The 27188-nt window shown below is 39.1% G+C and overlaps 1 protein-coding gene across 1 annotated transcript; it reads right to left on the bottom strand.

The window, feature by feature from the left end:
* Positions 1 to 1023: 1023 nt before the first annotated feature.
* LOC126968073 (transmembrane protein 185A) lies at positions 1024 to 12390 on the bottom strand. The gene is made up of 7 exons (XM_050812884.1): positions 12100 to 12390; positions 11843 to 12019; positions 9950 to 10157; positions 8811 to 8940; positions 5503 to 5633; positions 4719 to 4842; positions 1024 to 3898 (listed from the first exon to the last, which is right to left on the bottom strand). The coding sequence occupies exons 1-7, from the start codon at positions 12147 to 12149 to the stop codon at positions 3636 to 3638; spliced, it is 1083 nt and encodes a 360-aa protein (XP_050668841.1). The 5' UTR covers positions 12150 to 12390; the 3' UTR covers positions 1024 to 3635.
* Between the last annotated feature and the right edge of the window lie 14798 nt (positions 12391 to 27188).

The following is a 27188-nucleotide window of genomic DNA, read 5'->3' as shown; positions in this document are numbered from 1 at the left end:
ATATAGTTTGAGCGCAGCAGAGAACAATTCTTAATCTAAGAACATGACTCATTTTTACTATTGTCTTGAAACGTCACAGATAATATTATTACGTACATTACAATTTACAAATGGACCTTAGATTGTACCTACAAAATTTATAAACACACTTTACTTAGGCCATCTGCAGACGATTCATATAAAAATAATTAAAGACATAATTATGTGCGAATACAAGTCACTAAGCTCGTGTTAGATTTTATTGCTAAAATGCTTCACCTAAACCAACTACATACATTAACTAATCTAATCTTACCTAATACTAAAAAAATAATTCACGAATACTTATACGCCTCGGCACGGATCTTCAGCGGTGTCATTTATTAATACGCAAATGTACATTTCGACATTAATTTAGAAAAAATATTTTAAGCAATTGCATAGCTTCTATCGCGGGCCTTGAGCGTGGAGACCGAACCCAGAAATTCCGTAACGAAAATAACCTAACACTTACTTACTAGATGTATATAGATATTTCGGCACGGTCATTACAGTTGCCGTGGAACAGCGGTTATCACGTATGCTTTTTGTGCAGAAGGTCCCAGGTTCGAGCCTGGGGTACATCTTGATTCTTTTTATCACGTTTATTTAATTTTTATTATTATGACAAGCATTTTTATTTAGTTTCACCTGTCCCGTTGTCTGTCTGTAATCAAATCTTGCAAGTTAAATATTACTCACTTCCCGTTTGCTTTTTTAAAATTAATTTTATCAAAAAAAATACCGCATAAATAGAATAAATAAATAATTATAATTGCATAAGTTGATAAAAAATGCTATGCAATAGCTATAGCATGTGTTGCTTCAATACATTCATATTTCTCCCTTCAAGTCAAGACAAAATTAAGTCAAACGCGAAGTGAGGCTCCCTTGCACAGGTTGCCGGCTACTTTAGGGGTACCACAACGGCACCTATTTCTGCCGTGAAGCATTACTGTGTTTCGGTTTGAAGGGCCCCGTAGCTAGTGAAATTACTGGGTGTCTGGGTGGCGAGCGCAATTGTAGTTTTTGGGGTTTTCAAGAATCCCGAGCAGCACTGCATTGTAATGGGCAGGGCGTATCAATTACCTTCAGCTGAATGACCTGCTCGTCTCGTCCCTTATTGTCATAAAAAAATATTCCTGGCCTGTTTTTATCGGTTGTCTAACAGCAAGACTCTATCTAGACGTATAAATTATCTTAGTGTACCTTAATGAAACGAGGTAAGTACCACCTACCTCAATAAAAAAAAACAAGTATTCTAAGATTTAGATTACAGGAATGTCAATTATGATTTTTATTAATTTGTAAAGTCTCGACGTCATTATGACATTAATTAGGTGCGCATTAATTTCATTAACCGCTCAAGATCCTTGCCGGGGTCTACGCGTATGACCGAGTGGAAGTAATCATATTTAAAGCTTAAATTTCGCTACGATAATATTAACACAATTTATCATCTACTTATATTCTAATTTCATTTCATTTTTACACGAATGAGTAAAAAACAATTAGGTACATGATTTCACATTCACCACTGGTAACAAGAATTATTGCGATTTTAACATAATAAAATAAATTTTCGATTCATATTTGCTTTACTTATTAAATTTTAGCCTCAATCTAGAAAATTCGCACTACCCGCCGTATACCCCCAATAATACATGACATCATATTTGCCAGATAAAAATAAACATTACCATAAAATCAAACACTTAATGTGTTATTACAAAAAAGTTAAACATGTGTTGAACACTTGTTTTAAAAAAGTTCTATTACAAATCTGTGTCTTTCTGTTGTTCAGCATTGCATTCCACAATCTTTAGACATTGCTTATATTTAAACACGAGTCGAAGATTGTCTATATGATGACAGACAGATGACAGCTGACATAAATTTTCTTTAATTTTTCCTGTTCACTTCAGTTTATGTTGTTACTATAGACGTTTTAGTTAAACGCAAGCTAAACACTGTTTTGTAATAGAAAAAATTAAACTTCATTTTAGAGATCGTTATTGGTAGGTCACTGACAAGGTTTTATATTTGGCTCACTGTCTAGCAAAACACGTGTTTAAGCCATGTTTAAATTATTTTTTTGTAATAATACCGTTGGTCTTCTAGGGGCAATAGATCATTGGTGCACTACGGACAAGTGTAACACTTATGTTAAAGCTTCCAGCAAAATTTCCAGCACCATAGTCCACAGGTGTTTAATATTATTATAGTAGACCACTATTTGAGTTCAGTAATATGACTGGATATAATATAAAGACTAGGGTTACCATTGAATAACTTGAAAAGTCATGAAAAGGAGCCTGATTTTGATAAAAGTCTGGACTTTTTAGTTAATCTCACTCTCGACTTATTTGATATAAGTTAATGTTTAGTGTTATAATTATATTCCATCTAATTAAAAATGATATCCGAACAAGTTAGTGAACCGGACAACAACTCGTGTCTGTATTTAAACCCACATACAACTCTTCTATGTAGTTTTAATGTCAACTATCAACGAAAGAGCATGGGGCCCTAATAATCTTTATTGTTTTAGAACCACTGTTCACTGTTAAGGGCATGTAAGAATTGATTTATTAAAACCACCCTATAATTGGTTACCCAAACAGGAAGCCAAACATGATGAATTAATGCACATATCAAAGAGTGACACTATGAAGATATAGCAACTGCACATTTGATCTATTAATATTAAAATAAAGTACTGGGTGCACAATCACTTCGTCTCTACTTGTCTCACTGTATCACTTACAGCTGAATAGTGAACCCTCTGTAGGTCGGTAGTTGGACCTTGTGGATATATTTTATGTTTTCAGTATTTTTTTATAATTCAATTTATGTACTCATGCCTATGTTATAAAACAATTAAATTTTATAATCATATTATTTATATAGAGCATTTGTTACTTGAGGCCATCAGCTCAAACCAACACACCCAATAAGAAAATTTAAAAACACAATTTTTTCATTTTCGCGATTACAATAAATGGGATGTTTTGGGTAAATAATATTTATTATATTTGTAGATTATATAAATATACATGATTTTATTCTTATTCTATTGTTTTATACTTTAAAATGCTACAACTATTAAAATTTCTCTTAGATTTTTACATTTTTTATTTTCAAAATTCAAAATTAAATTAAAACTTTATCAAAGGATTTTCTCGAGCAAGCTTAAAAATAATGGATTTCATTTTATTACTCTAAAAGCACTGTAATAACTCATAAAAAGTTAATTTTAAATACTAATTAAAAAAAAATCTTAAACAATTTTATCTATATACATATATGTGAGTACCTCATCCAATAAGAATGCTGAACGGATATACTGAAACATATTTTGAATGTAATATTTAACCACCATTCGTTCCACCCTATTTGTATTGCTCAAGATATGCATACAGTGCGCTCTTCACATATTTAAATTACTCAAGACAACAATAGTGTGACCTTGAACTGATCATAAGCCTACTTTGTACCATAAAGCGTAAGAGCTATTCACTTAAATAGGATTAAAACATAACAATGATAACTAAACAATAATCACCTTATTGCTTCTTCAAAGAGCTCGTTCAACATCGGTCGCTGCGCGCGTCGCATCAATCAGGCATGTCGATACATGTGAGCGGCATAACAGGCTTCATCGCTTCATTTTTCTTTTGGTTTTTCAACGACTTCTTACCATCCTTGACTTTTCTCTGAGCTTCGTCCCTGTATGGTTCCTGGTTGACAGGCGGTTCCGTTGGGATGCCTGAGGATCCTCGGTTGCCGTTGTTGTTGTATGCAATGTTGGCATACTCTTGCAGCAATGGAAATACTGATAGGAGGAACTGGCAGAAGTCTTTCCTGATACCGAACCACCCTAAAAGTTTACGTTGTGATAAGACTTTGTTGTATTGATACTCCATCTTTATTATATTAAGAAAAATTGACGGGTACCGCACTTAGTGAAGCGTCCAGTCAATAAGAAACAACCACAGACTATAATACAGTTCTTGAAATACGATAAATCGATCATATTATGATAAACATATTTTGACTTTATGTAAGTATTGTTTCTGAAAATAACAAATAGAATCTATGACTCTATGACAGTATCAACTGAACATGTGTCATTTGAGTGTCAACTGAAATAATTGTCAACTTGACACTTGAAGCGTTTTTCTTTTTTACGTTCGCATATCTTTTTTTTATTATGCAGAGCCAAAAGCAATGCGATTATTAGATATTAACGTCTCTTCCTTATAGACGTCTTCATGTGCCCGATAGTCACGGGACTACGGATCGATCTGAATTTTTAACATATGGTCGAGGCAAAATGCCGGAATTTAGATTATGAATCGAGATAGCCATTCCGGATGTGTGAGGCCAGCCTTATAGCCTTTGTGCCACCGACGCTCATCAGGAAGATGTAATTTGGCATGCTTTTAAATATTATCGGAAAGATGAGTAGATTTTTTTTTTGAACTTTAATTTTATTTCCTATTACACTTTTATAAAAAAAAAATACCATATCTTGTTAATCGTTAACAACGATGATTCAAGTCTCATGATGATAATTAACTACTGGCGTAGGGTATAGCCCTATACCAGAGGAAATTATGGCACCGCTGTGAATATTTGAATTGAAAACAATAATATATAATTTACACTGCATATTACATAAATGATGATATACTCACATCTATTACCTCCTTTGGAGCTAAATGACATAATAATAAGAGTGGCGAAGGTGACGAAGAGGGGACTCACTACCACTATGTATGGTAAAGATTTATCGCCGTCCAACTTGTTGGTGATAAGAACCTGAAAAATATAATAATTAATTTCCAAACTGCCGTTCTCATATATCATTTCGAAAGTACCGATTGGAAGTTTGAGGTGACGACGCAAGCAAAACTTTCGACCGACACGACAGTAATTTACCCAGCAACGGCGCCCTTCAAATCAACACAAACAGTGCCCACACACTACTGCTTAATGTCATAAAAGGGCATCACTGTGCAAAGAAGCCTTCTACTGGTAAGCGCCCAAATAAAAGGTTTTCCCAGGTCAATATGGTAAATACGATATCGTACCCGTGTCCCATGTAATGTACGAGAACCGGCAGTGATAATTCACCATCAATGACCTGAAGTGAAAGTTAGTTTATGGAATGAGATTAATAAATAAACACATTATACGACTCGGATGTATACATGATGATTTAAAAACTCCTGGATATTTAACTGGTGTTATGAGCTCAACAAAAAATTTGGGAGAAAACAAACTAACTTTTCTAGTAGCATAATATGTATCTGCGACTTTCCTCTCGTAGAACATTATTAGGATTAAATTGCACTAGTAAGTAGAAACTCCCAGAAATACGCCAAAAGGTTGATTGATACACCAAAAAAGATAAACCCCTTTTCTAATGCATTTGGCTATTGTACAAGAAATGTTACACAAAATAATACAACAGCACACCTGAAACGCCAAAACGGGCACAACGGTGAAGGTGTAGGCCAGTGCAGAGTTGAGGCTGGTCCGACGTTGTTGTATATTTACTTCTGGAGTTCTCAGCAAGATCCCTGCGAATATTATACTATACAATACACCTGAAACAAACAAAAGCTTCAATCAATCTCTAATAATTTAAAACTCGGGTTAAAACACTAGTGCCAATAATTTTTTTATAATGTTACATGTTCTAATTAAGCAACAATATTTGCAAATAAATCAAATGCAGGTTGGAAAAGGAGGACAAACGAGCGTACGAGTCATCTGGTGTTAAGTGATCACCGCCGCCCCACATTCTCTTGCAACACCAGAGGAATCACAGGAACGTTGCCGGCCTTTAGGGAAGGTGTACGCGCTTTTTTTGGAAGGAATGTCGTGTCGTCCCGGAAATACCGCAAAAGGAAGCTCATTTCACAGCTTTGTAGTTCGTGGAAGAAAGCTCCTTGAAAACCGCACTGTGGAGGACCGCCACACATACAGATGGTGGGGATGATATCCTAACTTTAGGCGTGTCGTGCGAAGGTGGACTTCGGCGGCAGGAATCAGGTTAAACAGCTCTTCGGAACACTCCCCGTGATAAATTCGGTAGAAGACACACAATGAAGCGACGTCTCTACACAGCGCGCAGTTATCTAGCCATTCACAGAGCACTGGGTTCCCGAAAATTCGAGCTGCTCTGCGTTGCACGCGGTCAAATGGATCGAGGTGAAATGGATGGAGTGGATGATGGTGAGGTCTGGTGCACCCCAGTCGCCAGAGATGACAGCAATACTCCAAGTGTGGCCGGACCTGCGCCTTGTACAACGCTAGAATGTGCCGGCTTGAAGTATTGCCGTGCTCTATTAATGACGCCCAGTTTCTTTGAAGCCAATTTGGCTTTAACCTCCAGATGGCCACGAAATTGGCAATCGCTCGAGATTTCGAGACCCAGTATTCCGATACTAGGCGAGGCTTTTTTTTAGGGAAGCGTTGTCGAAGAGCGGTGATACGACAAATGGGGTATTTTTAGTGGTAAACGCGCAAACTTGAGTCTTCTGGGGGTTAAACTGGACAAGGTTCAATTTACCCCATTCCGCGACCTTCTAAAGAGAGGACTCGATAGAAGACTCAAGTTTCTCCCGGCACTGGTCGACGATTTCCCGAGAGAGATCAGCATGGCTCGTGTATACGGCATCACCAGTGCTGTCGGCTGCATAGCAATGAATGTTGGAGGTTTCCAACATATCATTGATATGCAGAAGAAACAGCGTAGGAGATAGCACACAGCCTTGGGCACTCCAGCATTCACGGGCTTCGGGTTCGAGGTCCGTCGACAACGACCTGTATGCTGCGCCCAGTGAGGAAGCTGGAGGTCCACTTGCACAAGCTCTCGGGAAGGCCAAATGATGGAAGTTTTGAGAGGAGCGCCTCGTACCATACACGATCAAAGGCCTTCGCTATATCCAGGCTAACTGCCAGGCCTTCCACCTTGCTTTCAATAGCCGCAGCCCATCATGTGTTAGGTATACCAGAAGATCACCTGCCGACCGACCATGGCGAAAGCCGTATTGTCGGTCGTTGATCAACTGGTGACCCTCTAGGTATACCAAGAGCTGACGGCTAATTATGCTCTCCATGATTTTGGAGAGCAGGGAGGTAATAGCAATAGGCCTGTAGTTTGCCGGATCCGAACTGTCTCCTTTTTTTTGGATCGGATGGACAAGGGCTGACTTCCATGAGTCAGGGACTACGCCTTTGGAATAAGAGTGCCGGAATAAACGCGTTAGCACCGGCGTCAACTCAGGGGCACACGTTCTAAGCACGATTGGAGAAATGTCATCCGGCCCAACAGTTTTCTGTCTGAACTGTACTTCAGGCATAGAGCTCTGACACCGCGGGATGGTCGGCGGTGTTTTTCCGTTGTAGTCAAGAGTCGAGTTGGAGGCGAAAACAGCGCACAGGAGATCCGCTTTCTCTTTTGCCGTATGGGCCAGGGTGTCATTCCTCATGTGCAACGGCGGCATAGACGGCTGGCTGTAGTTACCAAGAGCAGCTTTCGACAACGACCAGAACTTGCGTGTTCCGGTCGGGTAACTGGAAAGCTGCTCGCCGATTTTGACGACGTGTTTTGACTTTGCACGGGCGATTTGCCGCTTAAAAAATCTGGAGGCACGGTTGTATTTCCTCTTAAGAACTATGCAGTTCGGATCCTTTGTGCCCAGCGCCGTAACCCAAGTTCGATACGCCTGTTTTTTGCAGTCAATTACTGCTTTAACTGACGCATCGAACCAGGGCTGTGATCTGCCACCGATCGGTACTACAGAGCTTGGTATAAAATATCCATGCCCTGTAGTATCATATCGGGCTACTGCAACGGCGCAGGCACTAGGATCATCCGAAGGGAAACAAACCCTGCCCCAAGGGTAGGATGCAAAAAAGGAACGCATCCTATCCCAATCTGCTGACTTGTAGTGCCAAACGCGGCGGGTCGCCTGCGACGTGGACGTCGGATAGGCACTACACTCCTGACCAGGCAATGGTCGGACGTTCCGAGAGGGGCGTCGACAAAGACCTGGTAACCATCGGGATGTGTAGTCAGCAGAAGATCTAATAAGGACGGCATGTGGCTATCCACATCCGGGAGCCGCGTTGGCGACTCAACCAATTGAGACAGACCATACGACAATGCAAAATTATGCACAGATCGCCCTGCGTAGTCTGTGGTACGTGATCCAAGCTATTCAGCATTGTGCCCGTTGAAATCACCCAAGACTATGAATTCAGCAGAGGGGATCTGTGCAAGCACGTCGTCAATTGCCGCTTGAACGCAGCCCATGAGATGATCGGTTTCTGCGTTACCACTATAGGACCTGTAGACACACGCATAGATGCGGATGGCCACCGGTCCTCGACACTAATCCATGCGAAACATAGCGGCACTAGGCCGCTACTTCACGCCGGCATTCTGTGCGAGTGTGGTTATTAACCCGGACGAGTCTGGCCCGATTGTGCTGACGTCAAAAGACGGCAGCGTGACTCTCCCACTTCTAAAAAGCCCTTAGTCGCCACTTACGACACCCCTGGGCCTGGGACTCCCCTATTCTTTTTATACCCCGGGGAAATTAAAAAGTTATCGCAAATAGTCACCCTTATCACCTCCTAAAGGGAATTACCAATAACCTGTATCTGTTAACTATTCCCAAAGTTAATTACTAAGAAAATGTCTATGTGGTACAGAAAAGTTTTGAGCGCCAATTTTTTTTTTTGCAAATGGGTTTATTAGTAATGATACTTACCTACTAAGCTCAGACACATCAGTATCCAAAGGGGCACGAACACAACTTCCCATGACCAAAGTATAATCCCATCAAGTTTTAAGGCCAGGAATATAAACTGCAGTATATTAACAGCACAAAATAACTCCAGCTGGAAAAAATATAAGACCATCAGATACAATTCACTAAAAAGCCTTGATTATGGTGCATGATAATAATAATGGTTAATAGTAGATGAAGGTAGGTAGAATTAGTAGAGGGCAGTTTTTGTAATATCAATAATCTTTCAAATTTAGGTACAAAACTTAATTTTATCACTTTGGCATTAGTTACATATATTGGATATTTTCTTGAGTTACATATAATATATCAATTTTATATTTTATTTTTCAAATTTAATATACAGTTAAAGCTTCTTATTCGCGCTTCCTTCATTTGCGTTTTAACTATTCGCGGATTAAAAAATTGTGTCCCAATTGCTATATTCGCGGCTAAAGATTTCTTTATTCGGGGATGTAATCGGTATAGTACATGCATATAAATAAAAATAATTCCAACATAGCCGAAATTGCGAATGGAATAGGTCGAGATGGATTCGAAAAGATAGAAACTAGTGACATTGAGGAGTTGCTTGAATAGCAAGGTGAAGATTTGACTGAAATCAACTTGGAAGAAATGTTAAATTCACAGCACATTGAAGAAGAGGCTTCAACAAGTACTGGAAATGTGAGATTTAATCTGAAAAATCTTAGTGAAAGTTTAAGGATGGCAAATGAGCTTTGTGATTTCTTTATGAAAATTGATCCGTCTATGGAACGAAAAGTTATTTTTAAGAGGCAAATTGCTAATGCCACTGCTGAGTATCAGTTTTAACTGAAGGAGCTTTTAATTTATTATACATTATTATATAAATCTTCAAACCATTGCCTAAGCCTGAAGATAATAATTAATAAGCATGGTCATAAAATTCAATTAAATTGATTTTTTTATTTGTTTGTTTTTTATTTTGTCACCTAGGCACATTATCCCTAATAATTCGATATAAGTTACCATTCTATATTCACGGTTTCTTATTCGCGGCATATTTATGGAACATATACCCCGCGAATAAAGAGCTTTTACTGTATATCAAAAGATAGTAACCAATAATTAATACTAACCTCATAGCTGCGATCATGTTTAACACACCATATACATATTGCAATAGAAACTATGCTTATAAAAATGAGTGGTATGAAAATAAGTATCCATACATGACCATATGTAGTCAACTGGTCACACACCAGCAACTCAAACATTAATAGTATTAAATGAATGGCAAGACTTATTAACATTGCTTTGTAATGAATATAGGCTTCACCCTCCAATCTAAAAAGATATTACTTATTAATTAACACCATATTCAATTTAGAATAGAATACAATAGAAAAATCTAATGCCACTAAATCACATTAGAAAAAAATAATTGTATACACATAGTTAAAGAGGAAAAAAAAAGCAATATAAAATTTAAAATAAGAATAATATGAAACAAGTCAAGAAACTGTGCAGCATGTGATTCATTCAAAAGAATTGTTAAAAAATGTTTGTGTGGTAAAGGTTACTATAACATAAATGACTTTCTTAATGATACCACAGATTGGAAATGGAGTGACCACCCTCAGGCTATTAAATAATAAGTTTAATTGTACAATATTACTTTGTAAACATATTTATTCGATGAAAAAAAAGCCTGCTGAGTTTGTTGCGCCCATTCTTCTCAGGTCTGAGGCGTTCATTTTGGAATGGTAGTTTTTTGACTTTCAATAATAAAAATATTTGAATTTGAGTTTGAATTTGAATTGCTAAAAGGAGCTGACTCAATACTAAGTTGTGTTGATTGTTTGAGACATCAACACACATTTTAGCTATTTAAACACACTCTCATGTTAAATAGCACATGAGGCTTCGAGGTAAAAATATTTTTTTTTATATCAAAGTGGCATCAATCTGTCAATAGGTAATATTAATAGTTTTGGGATTTTAGTCTTTTTGTGTATAGGTAGTATGAATAAATTTGTAATTCAATCTCTTTGACTGTACTATTTATAACTGGTTGGGTCAAAGCCAAATTAACTTTATTCAAATAGACTTAAGCTCACTTTTAAATCATCATTATAGATATTTCGTTTAAATTAGAGCTTGTGAGAAGAAAATACAAGAGACTCAATAGACACTTGGTTGGTGTTGAGCAATTTGAAGCTCATTATGAACTGATGAGATTACAGCAAGAAGTCCAGAGAAAGTGGCCAGATTTCATCAATAGAAATCAAATTATTCATCTTTAGAAACTTAGCAAAAATGTAGAGTTAAAGAAGAAGGTGTTAACCATATAGCCCTGATGTTGAACCATCAGATTTCCAACTCTTTTGGTCTCCTCAGAATTATTTGACAATACCAGGTTAAAATCAAAAGAGTACTGTTAGCACCACTTGTACTGTTTTTTTAATCAGAAGATCTCAATTAAAACGGTCTTGAGTTTTCATATGAAATGTGAAGAAACTTTTTCTTCAACCTATAATGTATTTATATGACCTTTAATGCTATTGCACACAAAATTGTGTTTCCTCGCTTTGGACTGAAGTATGTCTTGCATTAATAATAATAATATTAACACACACAAATTATTTTGCCTTAAACTAGGCATAGCCTGAACCTCATAGTTCCAAAAGTTCACAGACAACATTATATTAAATATGATATACATACTTAAACATACATAAAAACACATGATTCAAATTTCTAACCAAAATGTTCATGACATAATGGTAAAATATATAAAAAATTTGTTATTTTTAATATACAAACTAGTTATATAAATATAATCTTCCGATGCATTCAAGAACATGAAGTGTACATACAGATAAAGGGGAAATATAATTTTATTCACTAAATAAGGGGTTGTTGAAGTGTATAAAAATGACTTTTTATCCTGTTGACCTACTTTAAAGGAAAACTGAGTTGTGTTGAGTAAACAAGTTTGGCAAAAGTTTATCAATTAATATCTACTTTACCTGAAATGAGGATATTTCCACCATACATAGGTACCCACAGTAGCACCAAGTACCACCAGGAATTTCCATATCCATATTGGAGTGAAGACGGCAAAATATGACCATGATATGGTTTTGTCTAATTTGAGAGCCAACAACGCCGTAAATACGAATAAACAGGTATGCACAACGAACTTACTGAAAGTATAATATAATCGAGTATTACAAATTTCGAGTATCGACGTTTAAGTTAAAGTTGCTATTAAAGTTGCTATTACCTTGGATTAAAGTCCTGAAATAACGTTTGTAAATTCATTTCCATACACATATACGCACAACGATTTTACAAATGACTGTAATATTAATCTACAACATTTCACTTTCGTGGCAAATTAGTTTAGTTTGGGCGAAGGTCCACTCGTATGCATAAAAAATACAACGTTAAAATTTTCTTCATAAATTCGTATAAGACAGCGATGAATGCAGATTGGACTAAGTAAACATTTATATTCAATAACCATTACATATAAACAAATGATATAAACTAGAAGAAGGACGTAATATTATCATTTTTTATTATTACCGTAGTGTATTTTTATTTTTTATTATTATACAATCTTTTTTTTTCGCCAATTATGGGCAGGCTGTAGCACAGAAAAAAAATAGAATAATAGATTTTTTTTTAATATTATGACCTGGTAACTAAGATCTATAATAATAAATAAAATTAAATAATATAAAGGTGAGTTTTTTTTGGCGGGAACGAGTGAACGAAGGAAGGCGCGCTTATACAAAAAAAAATTGTTTAAATTATTGTTCATAGTGCATATATTTTTCATACTTGTAAATTGTTTATCCTGGTTTATAAATATTCGATTTTTGTATATATAAATTGTTAAGTGCGCTTCCCCATCGCCATGGGGAAGCGTACAGGTAAAAGGCCGAAGAACGGCCAGAGCGACGCAGAACCAGCAGACGAACTTCCCCTATCCGAATCCTCGGTATCTGACGCGGAGGTGACTGAACGTCTCATTGTAAGAAGAAAGGATAAAGAGAAGTATACCCCTTATAGAGCGACAAATTATTATAGGTTATACGACGAAAATTCAAATAAGAAGGAATTTATTGTATTTCTCAATCGCAAGCAGGGTGAAGTCAAAATATCAGACAAGGACAGGTTGGGTCTGTCAAATGGAATCAGGAGGCATTGCGTATCGGGTGTGTTGCACCTGAGGTCCGTTAATGCTTTTAAAGTTGGTGTTACCTTTGACCTGCCTAACAATGCGAATGTATTTTTAAAAAATGAAAAGTTACTTAGCGAGTTGGAGATGGTTGCCTCAATTCCGGCTTCTGAAACGGAGGTCACTGGAGTTCTGACTTCTGTTCCCACTGATTACTCCACCAAAAAAGTTCATCAATTAATTGCATCGAGTAAAAAAGTTATTGCTGTGAGAAGGTTCATGCGGCGAGTAAAGGACCCACAGGGTGTTGTCTCCTTTGTTCCAACGCAAACTGTTGCAGTCACATTTGCATCAACGTTGTTACCTGAGTATGTAACACTTGATCACTGGAGGCATGAGGTTAATGTATATGTACCCCCTATTAAACAGTGTCTACGCTGTATGAAATTTGGCCATATTGCTAAATTTTGTAGAAACAATGAAGTTTGTTCCATATGTTCTGACAATCACAATTTTAAAATGTGTCCAAAAACTTTAACAAAATGTGCCAACTGTGGTGGAGATCACATAGCTATCTCATCTACCTGTCCTCTGAAAAAACAAAAATTGAAGAAAACAAAGTGAAGTCCCGTAGTGTTAGATACTCAGATCTCTTCAATGAATCTGCTTTCCCTCAATTAAACTCAAAGTATATTGACACACACCTGAGCAATCTTATAAAATCTGACAAATTTATGAACCTCTTGGTTGAAGCAGTTTTACAAATTTGTACGAATAAAGATAAGTTAACTATAAATTCAAATAGTATTAAGGAAATTCTGAATAACACTTTTAGAAAAAAGACATCTAGTTAATTGTTATTATGGATACATTGAATATAGTGCAGTGGAACGCTCAAAGTATTATTAGTAATAGGCTTATTTTTACAAGGTTTTTATATGAAAAACATATCCATATTGCTATAATTTCGGAAACTTGGTTAAAACCACATCAGTATTTTTTAATAAAAGGCTATAACACAATAAGGAATGATTGTGGTAATAAACACAATGGTGTAGCAATTTTTATTCATAATAATATCACATTTTCTAACATAAATACATATTTTGATAGTGCTCTACAAAATGTTTGCATTAAAATTAAAATTAATAACAAAGAACTGAGTATTGTGAGTTTTTACAGTCCTTCCAATTCAAATCCTCCATTTAATAAAAACAATTTAAACAGTTTAATTAAGTCCATTCCAGAGCCAATGATATTTGCAGGTGATTTCAATGCTCATCACATGTTGTGGGGATGTGTTGATACATTGCCTCGAGGTAAAGATGTTTTAGAGGTTATAGATGAGAATGGTCTTGTTATTCTGAATAATGGTCAAGCTACCACAATAGGATCTCCATCTTGGCGTCCTAATGCTCTTGACTTGACTTTGGTAACTCCATCTTTGGCTCTTTTATGTGACTGGTCAGTTATTGACAGTCCTCTGGGCAGTAGTTATCATCTCCCTGTAATAATAAAAATGGCAGTAAGTAGTGATAGTATTAGTTTGCAAAACACATTATGTAATAATCTACATTTGCCCACTCACCCTAATTATAAGCAGGTGAATTGGAATATGTATAGTAACTTAGTTGTTTCTTATTTGGATGATGTTAAATTTGACACTTTATCTTCAATAGATGCTTTTAATTCCTTTTGTAATATTTTACTTTCTGCTGCCAAGCAGTCAATCCCTAGCTGTCTGTTTTCCAAAAGTTCTAATAGTAATAATGTTACTAGTTCTTGTTCACAAAAATCTTTTAAATATCCTTGGTTGCCTTGGTGGAATCAGAGGTGTACAGAAGCAGTTTTAAATGCTAAAAATGGTTACATTAATTTTAAAAACAACTCCACTGATGAAAATTATGTGGAGTTTAAGAGATTGCGGGCTTTAAAAAAACTTATCTTAAAAAGTGAAAGAAGAAATAGCTGGATAGGCTTGTGCAATTCATTTAATCGTTGTACTCCTTTGTCTTCAATTTGGAAATACATGCGCAAATTTAACAAAACTTACATTCCTGACAGTGTGTTGAATGATAGTTGGATTCCAGATTTTCTACAAAAGTATACTTCTGACTTTGTATCAAATGAGTTAACTAACTATGTAAATGTTGTTAATGATAGTAATAAATATTTGATAGAGCCTTTTTCTTTACAAGAACTAAAATCCGCTTTATTTACTAGAAGAGATACATCTTTCGGTCTCGATACCATTCCATATATTTTACTCAAAAAACTTAATTGCCACAGTCTCAACATCTTTTTAAATAATCTTAATCGCCTATGGAAGGAGAATACTATTCCTCCAGAATGGAAAACAGACTGTTTAATCCCAGTTTTAAAGCCAGACAAAAATAAAATGTTACCTGACTCTTATAGACCTATAGCTCTCACGTCTTGTGTTGGGAAGATATTTGAGCAGCTTCTAAAACAACGTCTCGAGTTCTTTATAGAACAAAATTGTCTTTTGCCTAATAATCAGTTCGGTTTTTGGTTCTAGGGAGATATATATATATATATATATATATATATATATATATATATAGCGCAGTTACAGCTTGATGCGCATCAATGTTTAGCAAGTAATCAATATCTTTTGTCTGTATTTTTTGACATCTCAGGTGCCTTCAATAGTGTAAATATTGCCGTGCTTTGTGACGAGTTATCAATGTTAGGGATACCAGGTAAAATAATAAATTGGATGCAATCCTTTTTGACTGACAGAAAAGTATATGTAAAATTTAATAAACATTTGTATGGACCACGACTTTCTTCTCTAGGTGTTTGTCAGGGGGGAATATTGTCTCCTTTAATTTTTATTATGTACATAAGACGATTGAACCTTATTTTGGGGCCAAATATAGTAAACCTACAGTATGCAGATGACTTAGTCGTCTATGTATCGGGAGTTGATCTGATTAATTTAGCCGCTACTATTAATAAAGCACTTGTAAATTTATATCAATACTTTTCTTATCTTAATTTAAATGTAAATCCAACCAAATCAAAAGTCTTTGTGATTGGTCGTAAACGCATCATATTGCCTCCCATTTTATACAATGGCATTCCACTGCCTATTTCATGTGACATAAAATTTCTAGGTGTAACATTTACTCCAAAACTTTCTTGGAAAAAATATACAGATAGTGTTATAATTAAAGCGAATAAAGCTTATAATGTATTAAAATCTTTGTGTGCAACGTCGTGGGGAGCGGACCCTAAAATATTGTTAATTTTGTATAAATCGCTTATTCGTAGTCATTTTGAATATGGCTTTCATTGTTTCGCCGCAGACAGCAAAATTGTTAATAGTCTGGATAAAATACAAAATAAATGTATGCGTACAATATTGGGTGCACTTAAAACTAGCCCAATAGCTGCTATGCAAATCGAGGCCAACCTTCCTCCTTTGTGTATTAGATTTAGTTATCTTAAAGAAAGATTTATTTTAAAGCTCTATAGCTTGCCGACGAACAATCTTCTTAAGAATCTTATTGCTTATCAATCGTCTTCATTTCCGAGACAGTTGTTTATCTTGCAAGATTTTTCTTCATTTTTTAAATTTCTACAAGATTTAAATATTCATCGGAATAATGATATACTTCCCTGCCATGCAGGTTCTTTTCGATGTAAATATTCTGCAATTAATGTTGTAATAGATCCAAATTTAACTTCAAAAGAGGAGGTTCATGTATTATTGTCAGAATGGTCTAATTGTAAATTTGTTTATACGGATGGCGCAAAAAACAATAATAATGTTTCTTTTGCAATCTTCCTTCCTGAAATTAGGAAGGGTATTGGCTTTAAGATTAATAGATATGCCAGTATTTTTACTGCTGAAGCCGTCGCTATTCTTTTTGCTTTAAAGCATATTAAGAAACAAAATCAACTTAATAAGAAGTGGGTAATAGTTAGTGATAGTATGAGTGTGTTAAAAAGTTTGTCAAATAACAAAATGAGTGCTAACATCAATTACATCATTTTTGCTATAAAGGAATTGTGGTTCGAACTATGTTTAATCGATATTAAAGTGGATTTCGTTTGGGTCCCGTCCCATATAGGAGTAGCAGGAAACGAAAGCGCTGATTTTCTAGCTAGAACTATCATTAATATATCCGATCTATCCCTATATCCTGATTGCAAAGATCTAGACATTAACATACCATATACAGATATAATAAGTAATCTAAAACAGCGTATGACTCTTCTTTGGGGAAGATATTGGTACAATTGTACAGAAGTTGAAAATAAGGCTCATTCGTATACTTTGTTAGATAATCCCGTTAATAGCACACCCTGGTTTTGTAAGTTTAAAAATAACGCTCACAGAAAGTTCTATACTACAATAACACGAATGCGTATTGGTCACTATCGATTGAATTTTCATCTTCATCGCAAAAAAATTGTCTCCTCTCCTTTTTGTGACCATTGTAATAAGCAACAAGATCAGTCTCTGGATCACATCTTTTTTGATTGTTCGTCCTTTGGCATACAGCGCCTTGTGCTGATGGATGAGCTACTGGAAATATATGGTGCACCCAATATAATCCCGCTCTCAGTAATAGATCTATTAAAGGACACATCAACTTATATGTCCTTGTATAAATTTGTATGTAGTACTGTAAATACATTGTAATTTGTAGATACATACGTTGTAAATTTGTTTATAATTATGTAAATACGTTATAACTTGTACATATACAACTAGTAATAGCATAGCGCAATTCGCGAACTGAACAGATAATGTAAATAGGTAGGTATTATTCTAAAAAGTTATGCAAATTACACTGGATTTGACTTTAAGAAAAGGGGAAAATTATTAGAGACTATATTACTGGATTTGGACTTACTAAAAGGAAAATATGGAAAATATTCTTTAGAGAATTATACATTAACGGAAATGGTAAAATAACTGATGACTTTAAGACTGGATTGGATTTGATGAAAGAAACTACTATAAATATTCGCTATCGAATATACATAATTGGAAAAGGAAAATGGAAATAATGTAAGATGAAATGAGAAAACTGGATTGGACTTTTTGTAAAACAAAATAGTGAAAATAATAAATACCAAAGAAATGAAAATACTAACGACAAGGCAGTAAGGCCCCTGGCTATAGCCTGTTCGAAAGAACGAATTAATATAAAAAAAATAAATAAATAATATAAAGTCCTTTATTTAACTTAGAGTAAGTCCAAATTAAAATAAAATAAATTTACACATTAATATTATTTTCGGTTCTCGCTGTGGTGCACAGGCAACCTTACCAATGCCTGAGGAAATGATTATCCGTGAAATCACCGATGGTTCGAAGAATACGATTCTGCAGGGCAATACTGTTAAATAACTGCAACTGCACTGCTACGCTTGTCATTTGAGTCGTGCAGTTGCAGTGCACAGTAGGCTGTAGGAAATTCTCCAATTTGATCAAAATAATATTTTTTAACCATATAATATTTTATACCCAACAAGATTTCGTAATATTTTAGAAATTATGAATTCTTTTTTTATAAATATATCCGTCTGTATTCCTAATGATTTTATATTATTGATGAATTAAATAAATTTTTCGATAGATTCACTTTCTTTAAATGCTATAATTTTTAATACTTTGCGGCGCATATTTTATAAATTTCAAATGTATTGGGTATGAGTTTTATCATGTGGCATGCAATGATATTATAGTATTAAAAGAGGGGCACGGATCTACAATTACAACAATGAATAATTTTAAAATTGAGTTTAGTGAAATTTTAGCAACCCATTAAACTTTTATAATGGGGTGCTCAAATTTCACATTTCCATTTGGAAATGAACAACCCAGATGATGTGGAATTGCTACATTCGCAGCACTTCCATCATTTCCTTCCATTAGTCAGTACTATTATTTTGATACCGACCTCGTGGACACGTTCAATGCATTGCTTGACTAGTTCACCACGTTGAAGTCCTATGATTCCATCTATTAGAAAAAAGGCTACTAAAACTAATTTCGCGTCAGCGAGACGGCCACCATTTAACTACATTCCCATGTCAACGTATCCGAAAAATATCTGTTCACCCGATTCAATCTTTATATACATATACTTAGGCATTTCATCAATCAAATGTAGCTAATAAAGGATGTCTGCCTTATATATCAATACTGCACTCGACTCTCTAGTAAAACCTGGTTCTCCACCTATCTTTGCATACCATTTCTTTAATGTTTGCGGATGAGGTAAATAACAATTAAATATACTATGCACATAATTATAGACTTTAGGTGAATAACAATTGAGAGTGAGTGCGAAACTACGGAGTTCTGGTGAATATTGTCTTGTAATAGTTTTTGATTGTTAATATCGGACTTTTCGAGAAACCAAACCAACCTGTGAAATGAGATGTGTAATTATGAGCAATGCGCAATATAAAACAAATTCATCCTCACTTTTACATTGGTCTTTTTCAGGCTATTTATTTTTTCACTAAGCATAGAAAATTTATCTTTCAAAACTTTTAAAATGTCTTCAATCTTAGTTACTTTCATTTCTAATAATATTAACGCTACAGAAGTTGCGTCGGTAACTTCATTACAAATAGAAAGGACAAGCGATATACAACTAAGGCTGAGATAGAATGGGACAAAGCTATTGATCTTTCATCTCTATCGCGTTACCCATTTTTTTATTTGGCCCAATGTCAAATTTGGAACGAATAAACAAAGATCTGTCATGTCATAGAGCTTGCGAATAGTATTTTAGTGTTTTTATTGTTTTGGAATATATTTGGTGTGATATACGGTTGCATTTCAACTTATAAAAGGGCCATCGTTGGGTGTTTTGTGTCTAGGTCCGTGGTTAGCATGCGCCCGCCGCTCAGCGAGGTCGAGCCCGCCGGTAGTGTACCGGTGAGCGCCCATCAGCCAGCGGCGAGGAAGCAGTCGTGTCCTAGGAGACTAGGTCACGTGGTAGTCCTCTTCTGTCCGGCGGTAGTCGATGGTATGGCGCGATGCCACGCAAATGCTGGGATCGCGCTCCATCGGCGCGCGCGAACATAGAGGTGCTCAGGCGACGAACGAAGTCGTCCAGGCTCTCCATGCGCAGGTCTCTGGACATGACCTGATTTATGTATACGCACAAATTCGTACGGAGAGGCAGGTGGGACGCCGGCACGGGTCGGAGAACGTTCCGTGCGGCGCGCGTCTGGGCAACCACGTTCTTAACATGGGGCCGCATCGAGAGTGTCCTGTCGATGGTCACGAGGTATTTGGCCTTCGGGGACCATACGACGGTCTCGCCCATGAGTGACACCGGGGGCGGCAATAGGCGCGCCCGCCCGATGGAAATCACCTGAGTCTTCGCCACATTGACCTTGAGTCTCCAGTCCTTCAGCCAGGTGGTGGTAATGAACGCCGCGTCGTCGGCATACAGCGCTAAAATGGCACCGTCGGCGACTGGAATGTCGTCCGTGTATCTGCTGTAGCAGACGGGCGACATGGATGGGGCGCTCCGTGGACAGAGCGTCTTCAACCGCCACTTGAAAACGTCTGTCTTCCAAAAAGGTGGCCACAGTCTTAACTACTCGGCGGGGAGTAGTAGACGTGGACAGCTTGTACACGAGGCCGGCGTGCCAGACGCGATCAAATGCTTTCTCCATATCGAGGAATACTGCAACAGACTGCTCTCGCTTGTTGTAGGCGGTAGCGAGATGGTGCAGTACCCTCGTCACTTGTAAAGTGGTGGAGTGTTCGGCACGGAAACCAAACTGTTCGTCGCGTGGCTGAAGATGCGGCGTGATGTGCAGCAACAGTAGCTTCTCGAAGACTTTCGAGGTGGTGGATAGAAGAGTGATGGGACGGTAACTCCGAGGCCGCATGATGTTCTTGCCTTGCTTGGGAATCAAGATGACTCGGCCGAGCTTCCACGATTATGGAAAGTGCCCGGTACGGAGGATTCCGTTGAAGAGCCGCGTCAGCGTTGCGATTGCTCACGGAGGTAGGTGATGCAGGGCTTCGTTGGTGACTCGATCAGGGCCGGGTGCTTTGCGCAGTCTAGTTCGCCGAATCATCCTTTGGACTTGTCCGGGGGAGAACACGACGGGGTCTTCTGTCGGTACTATCGGCGACTCGAAGTAGTTCTTCACATGCGCTCGATGGTCTCTACGTGCTGCACATCTGCGGTCAGGCTGGGTGTAAACTGCGTCTCCAGGTAGTCCGCAAATATCTCCGCTCGATCCTCAGCTCGGTAACGTTCCGTCACTGGCCATGAGGGGTCTAATCGGGGAGGGCTTCCCGGAGAGTTGGCGGCAGAGGCGGTGCATGCCAGACCAGTCGTCACCGGCTCGCTCAATGGAGGAGTGCCAGGATTCGTCTGCAACTGTCTCCAGTGCGTCTGAGATCTTGGCAGCCAGAGCGTTCAGCCGCGTCTTCATGGTCGGGCACCGCAGGTTTTGCCATTGCCTTCGCAGCTTCCTCTTCTCCTCGATCATCGCTTGTATGTAGGCAGGGAGCTGGGGTTGTCTACGAGTAGATGCAGCGTCGAGTCTGGACTCTCGAAGCGCATTGGACACTGTTGCGCTGAGGTCCGTGGCGAGTCGATCAACGTCTGCAGGGCTCTCTACTCTAAAGAACGGCGAATGTTCGGCCATGTGTTCGGCGAAGATTCGCCCGTCCTGGCGATGCTTCGGAGAAGGCAGCGATGTCGTCATCGGGGTTGTCTTCAGCGTCAAGAGGACTGCTTGGTGGTCGGAGATGAGGTGGTAATCCAGAACGTCTAACGACGGTGCGGCAGCTAGGCCGCACGTGACGGCTATGTCAAGGACGTCTGGCATGTGGGCTGCACAGTACGGGTAGTGCGTCGGGACCTCTGGTCCTAGCACCTGGTAACCGTGGCGATCTGCGTCGTCCAGGAGGCGTCTGCCATCTGGGCTCACGATATTGGAGTTCCACGCCGTGTGTTTCACGTTGAAGTTGCCCGCGACAATCGTGGGCAGCAGGGAGTCCAACAAGATGTGGACATCAGCCACTGCGAGTCGGTTCTGCGGCGGCTTGTAGAAAGTGAACACACGGGTGGGCTGATGCTCGATGCAGATCTCCACGCCTAGGGCGTACGACGTCTGCAGTTGAGGTACTGGCAGCAGTTGGTGAATGACGTTCCGACGGATCAAGACTACTAATCCCCTGTAAGCAGTCCCGATCGGCGAGGCGTGGTCCTCCCGGTAGACGTAGTATCCGGAAACCTTCAACTTGTCTACCGGTCTGAGGTTAGTCTCGCTGATCAGGCCGATGACCACTCGACGCTGAGAAAGCAAAGTCTTGAAGAGACGGGCTTTTTGTGATGAAAGCCCGTCGGCGTTCCAAAACACGATGCGGAGCTCAGCCATAAAAGGTTCAGAGCTCCGTGATGCAACCCAGGATCAGCGGAATAGGGTCACGCTGCTCCTGGATGGCCATCAGCACATGATTCAATATGCTGATAACTTTGGTGAGTCGCGGGTCCAGCGGTGTCACTCGCTTCGCCTTCGTCCCCCCTGCGGGGGCGGCTACCACGGTGCAGCAGCGCGTGTCGCAGTAGGTGGTGCGGCAGGTAGGGCGCCTTGGCGCGCTTGAGCGCGTTTCCCGCGCTTGCGTCGGCGTTTAACCGGTTGCGAGCGAGCCGGGCGCGTCGGCCTCTAATGCGTGGGCAGTGGGAGGATACGCGCGCGCTGTTGAGGCGGTGCATGCGATGGTGCCCGCCCGGCGGTTGCGCGTCTCTTTGCGGAACACCGGGCAGTTTGCGTTGTTCGCCTTGTGCGCACCACCGCAGTTGGCGCACGTCGGCGGGTCCTCCCTGGGGCGCTGGCACTCTCGTGCAGGATGGTTGTCCCCACACCCCAAACAGGCAATGGGCCGGTGGCAGTTGTGCGAGGAGTGCCGAAACTGCTGGCAGCGATGGCACTGCGCTGGTCCCTTTCTGCCGCGCCACGCCTCGATGGTGATCCCGGGCATACAGAGGAGCTCGTGCACCTCATGTATACTCGGGATGAGATTTGGCGTACGCTGGAGTTGCACGAACATCAGACATCCCGGTCTGCCTGGGCGCGCGGGGATCGTGCACGTGCTCCGGGACGTATCCGAGCTCCCGGTCGGCCAGTCGGGAAGCACCTCCACAATCAGCGGTGGGTAGCGACTGGTCGCTTTGGTGGTCGGAGTGGCTGAGATGGTGGCGGCGGTCGCAGCGGTAGCGGTGGCGGAGGCGGCGGATGCGGTGACGTCGCCCGTCGTCGGCGTCTTTTTGGACGCGGTAGTAGCCGCGTATGTTGGGCTTGTCGCGGTCTCCACTGGAGAGCCTGGCGACAGGGTCGGCATACTCGGTGGTGTTCGTGACGAGGTTTTGTGTTCTCCTCTATGAGTAGGCGAGGGGAAACGCCCCACGGGTATACCTGGCTGAGTGGCGGGATATCATGGCTGACGTGGGTGAGGCACTTGCGCGGTATGATTCGCCGTTGCAGGCGTCGCCGTGCGTACGGCAGGAGTAGGCGTAGCGGCAGTCGTGGGCATCAGTCGTCGCCTGGGCGTTGCTGGTCGGACGATGGAAGGTAACGATTCCATGGATGGAGCCGGTGACGGCGTCAGCGGACTCACTGCGAAGGTCGCTTCACCGGCTCCCGTTGAAGGACCCGCTTGAGCGGCTTCGGGGCGCCTCGTTGCGCCAGCAGCGAGGGTGGCTTGGCCGGACGCTATCATTGCGTCCAGCCCGGCCTCAAGGCCGGAGATTGCCGACCGCACAAAAACCTTACGTCGAAGTGGGCGCGGTCGAGTCGCGCGTCGCTGTGACATCAGCGGCAGGATTGGTGGTGGCATGCTGTTTTTTTTATTTTATTTTTTTTGCCTTGCCTTTAGGCGCGGCCCAAGCGGAGGTGCTGGCACGCCAGCACCCCACCGGGCTGGTTCCCGGGGTCTGCCTAAGGAGGCAGACCGGACCCAGACCGGAGGGGGTGTCGTGTTTACCCAGAACACCAACTGTGGCAAAAACAAGGTTTCAGTACAAAGTAGCACAGTATGCTGAAACACTATAAGGGCCCGAGCGCCGGTGCGAGTCGCTAGCAGACTCAGCTGCAGTCCGCAGATCGCTCGCGACACTACGCGGGCTTGATCGCACTGTAGCAAGATACCACCGGACATGACACCACGGACCAACCGGTCCCACCCATTGCCCCGTCTGTAGTTGCAGGCGGCGTTTATACTACTGAAAGGGGCCATCGCCCCGAACAGTTACCCCGAGGCCCGTAAGGACCTACGCGGAAGACCCACCAGTTTTGTGTCTATTTGCCAAAGCTGTAGTGAATGTAAAAATCCAGGAGTTAGCTTCTACACGTAAGTATTGCTTTTCACCTAACGTTTTCAATATAATTACAAGCTCATTTAAAATCAATTTTATATGAAATATTCTTTTCAAAAGTATTGATTTTTGATCAATAATCACCTATGTTCAGTAAATTTGTCGTAATCAAAATAAACATAATATAAAATAGTACCATAATGTATCCATAACATAGATATAGTTTTACTCAAGTTAGGTAACGATTTATTTTAAACCTTATTTTATTCAATTTTATTAAAATAACATACAGCAGGTATTGATTATTAGTATTAATAATTTACAACGGTATATTTGTATCGAGTAAGGTTTTTAGGTAGTCTACTATTTATCATTTCATTTTCTTTAGGAGAAGTCTAAAAATAATTTTAAGATAAGTTTAATAATTTGTAAAAGATAAGAGATAGAGAAGATAAGAATTAGCATATAAAAAATTCGGCCGAGTATCGTTAATTTGCCCCTTAGAATATAGGATTTCTGTTACTATGTGATGGATCCCATGATTAGAACTTAATCAAACTCTCGTTAAACTACCCTTGAAGTTTATCCATTCCAATAAAAAAATCATCAAAATCGGGTACATACATAATTCAAATTTAAGGCTTGGTTTTTTTTTAAATCGGTTAAAAATGCGGGCAGGATTATTGTCGCCTATATAAGCCTAATGTGGTGGATAATCGATCCAGGCACCATGCTCTCCTCGTCAAAATCACTATCCCAAATGAAGACTACCTAATGAAGCAGCACTTTTACTTGGCTAACGAGATGACAGACGAGACTTGACCATCGATCATAGCCCGGATAATCCTTACGGCGGTCTTATAGCAAAGAGCCTCGATTAGTACATACACACAATGACGTTCTATTCCTATAGACAATGCACCTCATACAAAATCAAAGCCGAAATAAGGCACATGCCACAAATGACACCATGATAAGCTTCGACTACTATGTCTAAACATTTCTGATTGTGTCATTTAATCTGTCACATTCTGACAAGCGGGTCTTGTCTGGGGACTAGTCAATAATATTGCACCATATTTAATGGAAAAATATTCGTTTTATTAAATTACTTCCGCTTTTTGCATATCAATCTTATGTAATAAAATAATCTTACCGATGATAAGTCACACCATCTTTTTTTTGAGTCGTTAAGGTATTATTTAAGCACTTTTTATACGCGTAGCACACGTAGGCTTGTTGATTGACACACAGTTGACACACGACTAAGGAGAAAAGTGTGCTTACATTGGCTTTAAGCACATTTTTGCCGTTCCGTTATCAGAATGCGTATGATATGTCCATATGTATAGAACGTCATTGCACACACACGATATGATACAAAAGGTTCTCGCTATGCAGTTGGCTCAAAGATCAAATACAGATGCCTCTGTCTGAAGCCCTGCCACCGATAGCTCAGCCCTTGGGTATGACTTTACTGCTGGCAGCACTCGAAGGTTATGTTATAATTTATATATGTATTTTGTTTTTGTATCTATCTAATAATATAATACATAGTTTTACACAAATTTTTAATCTTAGATTTATTTAAGAAAATGAATACATGTGAATAGAAATAACAAATAACACAATATATTTCCTAATCATTACTAGAGTTCTGACTGCAGTACCTATATTTTAATAGGCTAATGATAAGTGATTTTTATGAAATTATTTTTGTTACCTTATGGTCCTATAAATAAATAAATAATTATCAGTACATGCTTTTCATAATTATGTTTAATTCATTAACATCCCAATCATCTATTAAGTATTTGATATTATGTCAACTAGAAAAACTTTAGCTAAAATCTATAAAGGAAGGGTTTCACAGTATACTAAATTGACGTCACACTGTACAGTGGTCGGAACTCGCAGTGCATATCGGAACATATCCGAGGTCTCGTTAGCGTAATAGAGGTCTGTGGACGACGGACGTAGTGGTTTATAGGGATGGCGATTCTTTCCAAAAGAGATTCGAATCGTAATCTGATAAATCGATTCTAAAAAAAATCGATTTCTAAGAAATCGATTTTTTTCCAATTTGTGTTTACAATGTAAATATAAATCCATTTTATGAAAAACAAGAATGATACCATAATAAACAATCTCTGGGATCTCTTATCAGTAAAATCAGGATTTTTTTAGTTTAGGGAATTTGATAATTACAATTATTTTTATTACCATATCAAAATATCAGATGAGATATAAAAGAAGACATTTATTTTCTAAATGTATTTGTTACATTAAAAAGTTGAGAGTAGATAACATAGCTTATAGTTCCTAATGCTTCATATCTAAGCTTTTTAAAAACAACAATCTGTCAAGTCTACTGGGATCCAAACGGTTCCGCTCATCACTTGCGATGTTGCCGGCAATCGAAAAAAGGCGCTCACAGGGAACAGATGATCCGACGATACTCATATACATCACGGCTATTGAGTGAACATGGTGATAAATAGAGTTTTTTTGTTCTTGCCAATAAAGAATAGGATCATACTTTAGGTGCACACCTGCCTGTGATAAATAGTGTTTAAACTCTTCGTTTAAGCCTTGACTTTCCAGTGCAAGTGTATTACATGTAGTGAGTTGCTTTTTGACAAGCAACTTATGAAAATCCCAAATTCCTTTTTCTAAATCAGTCCCTTCTATTGCGTCGAATTCTTCACTATTATTTTGTGGAAGTTGTTGCTGTGATTGAATATCTAAAATTGAAATATTTATTCTATTTATTGCTCGAGAACAGGCTACTTGGTCAGCAAAATGTATTTTTATAAATCTAGGATCTAAAAATGTCGCAGCAGC

The sequence above is a fragment of the Leptidea sinapis genome, chromosome 14 (genome assembly GCF_905404315.1).
Source record: "Leptidea sinapis chromosome 14, ilLepSina1.1, whole genome shotgun sequence".
NCBI lineage: Eukaryota > Metazoa > Arthropoda > Insecta > Lepidoptera > Pieridae > Leptidea > Leptidea sinapis.
Note: the sequence above shows the minus strand (reverse complement) of the source record. Positions and strands in the feature narration are given on the sequence as shown.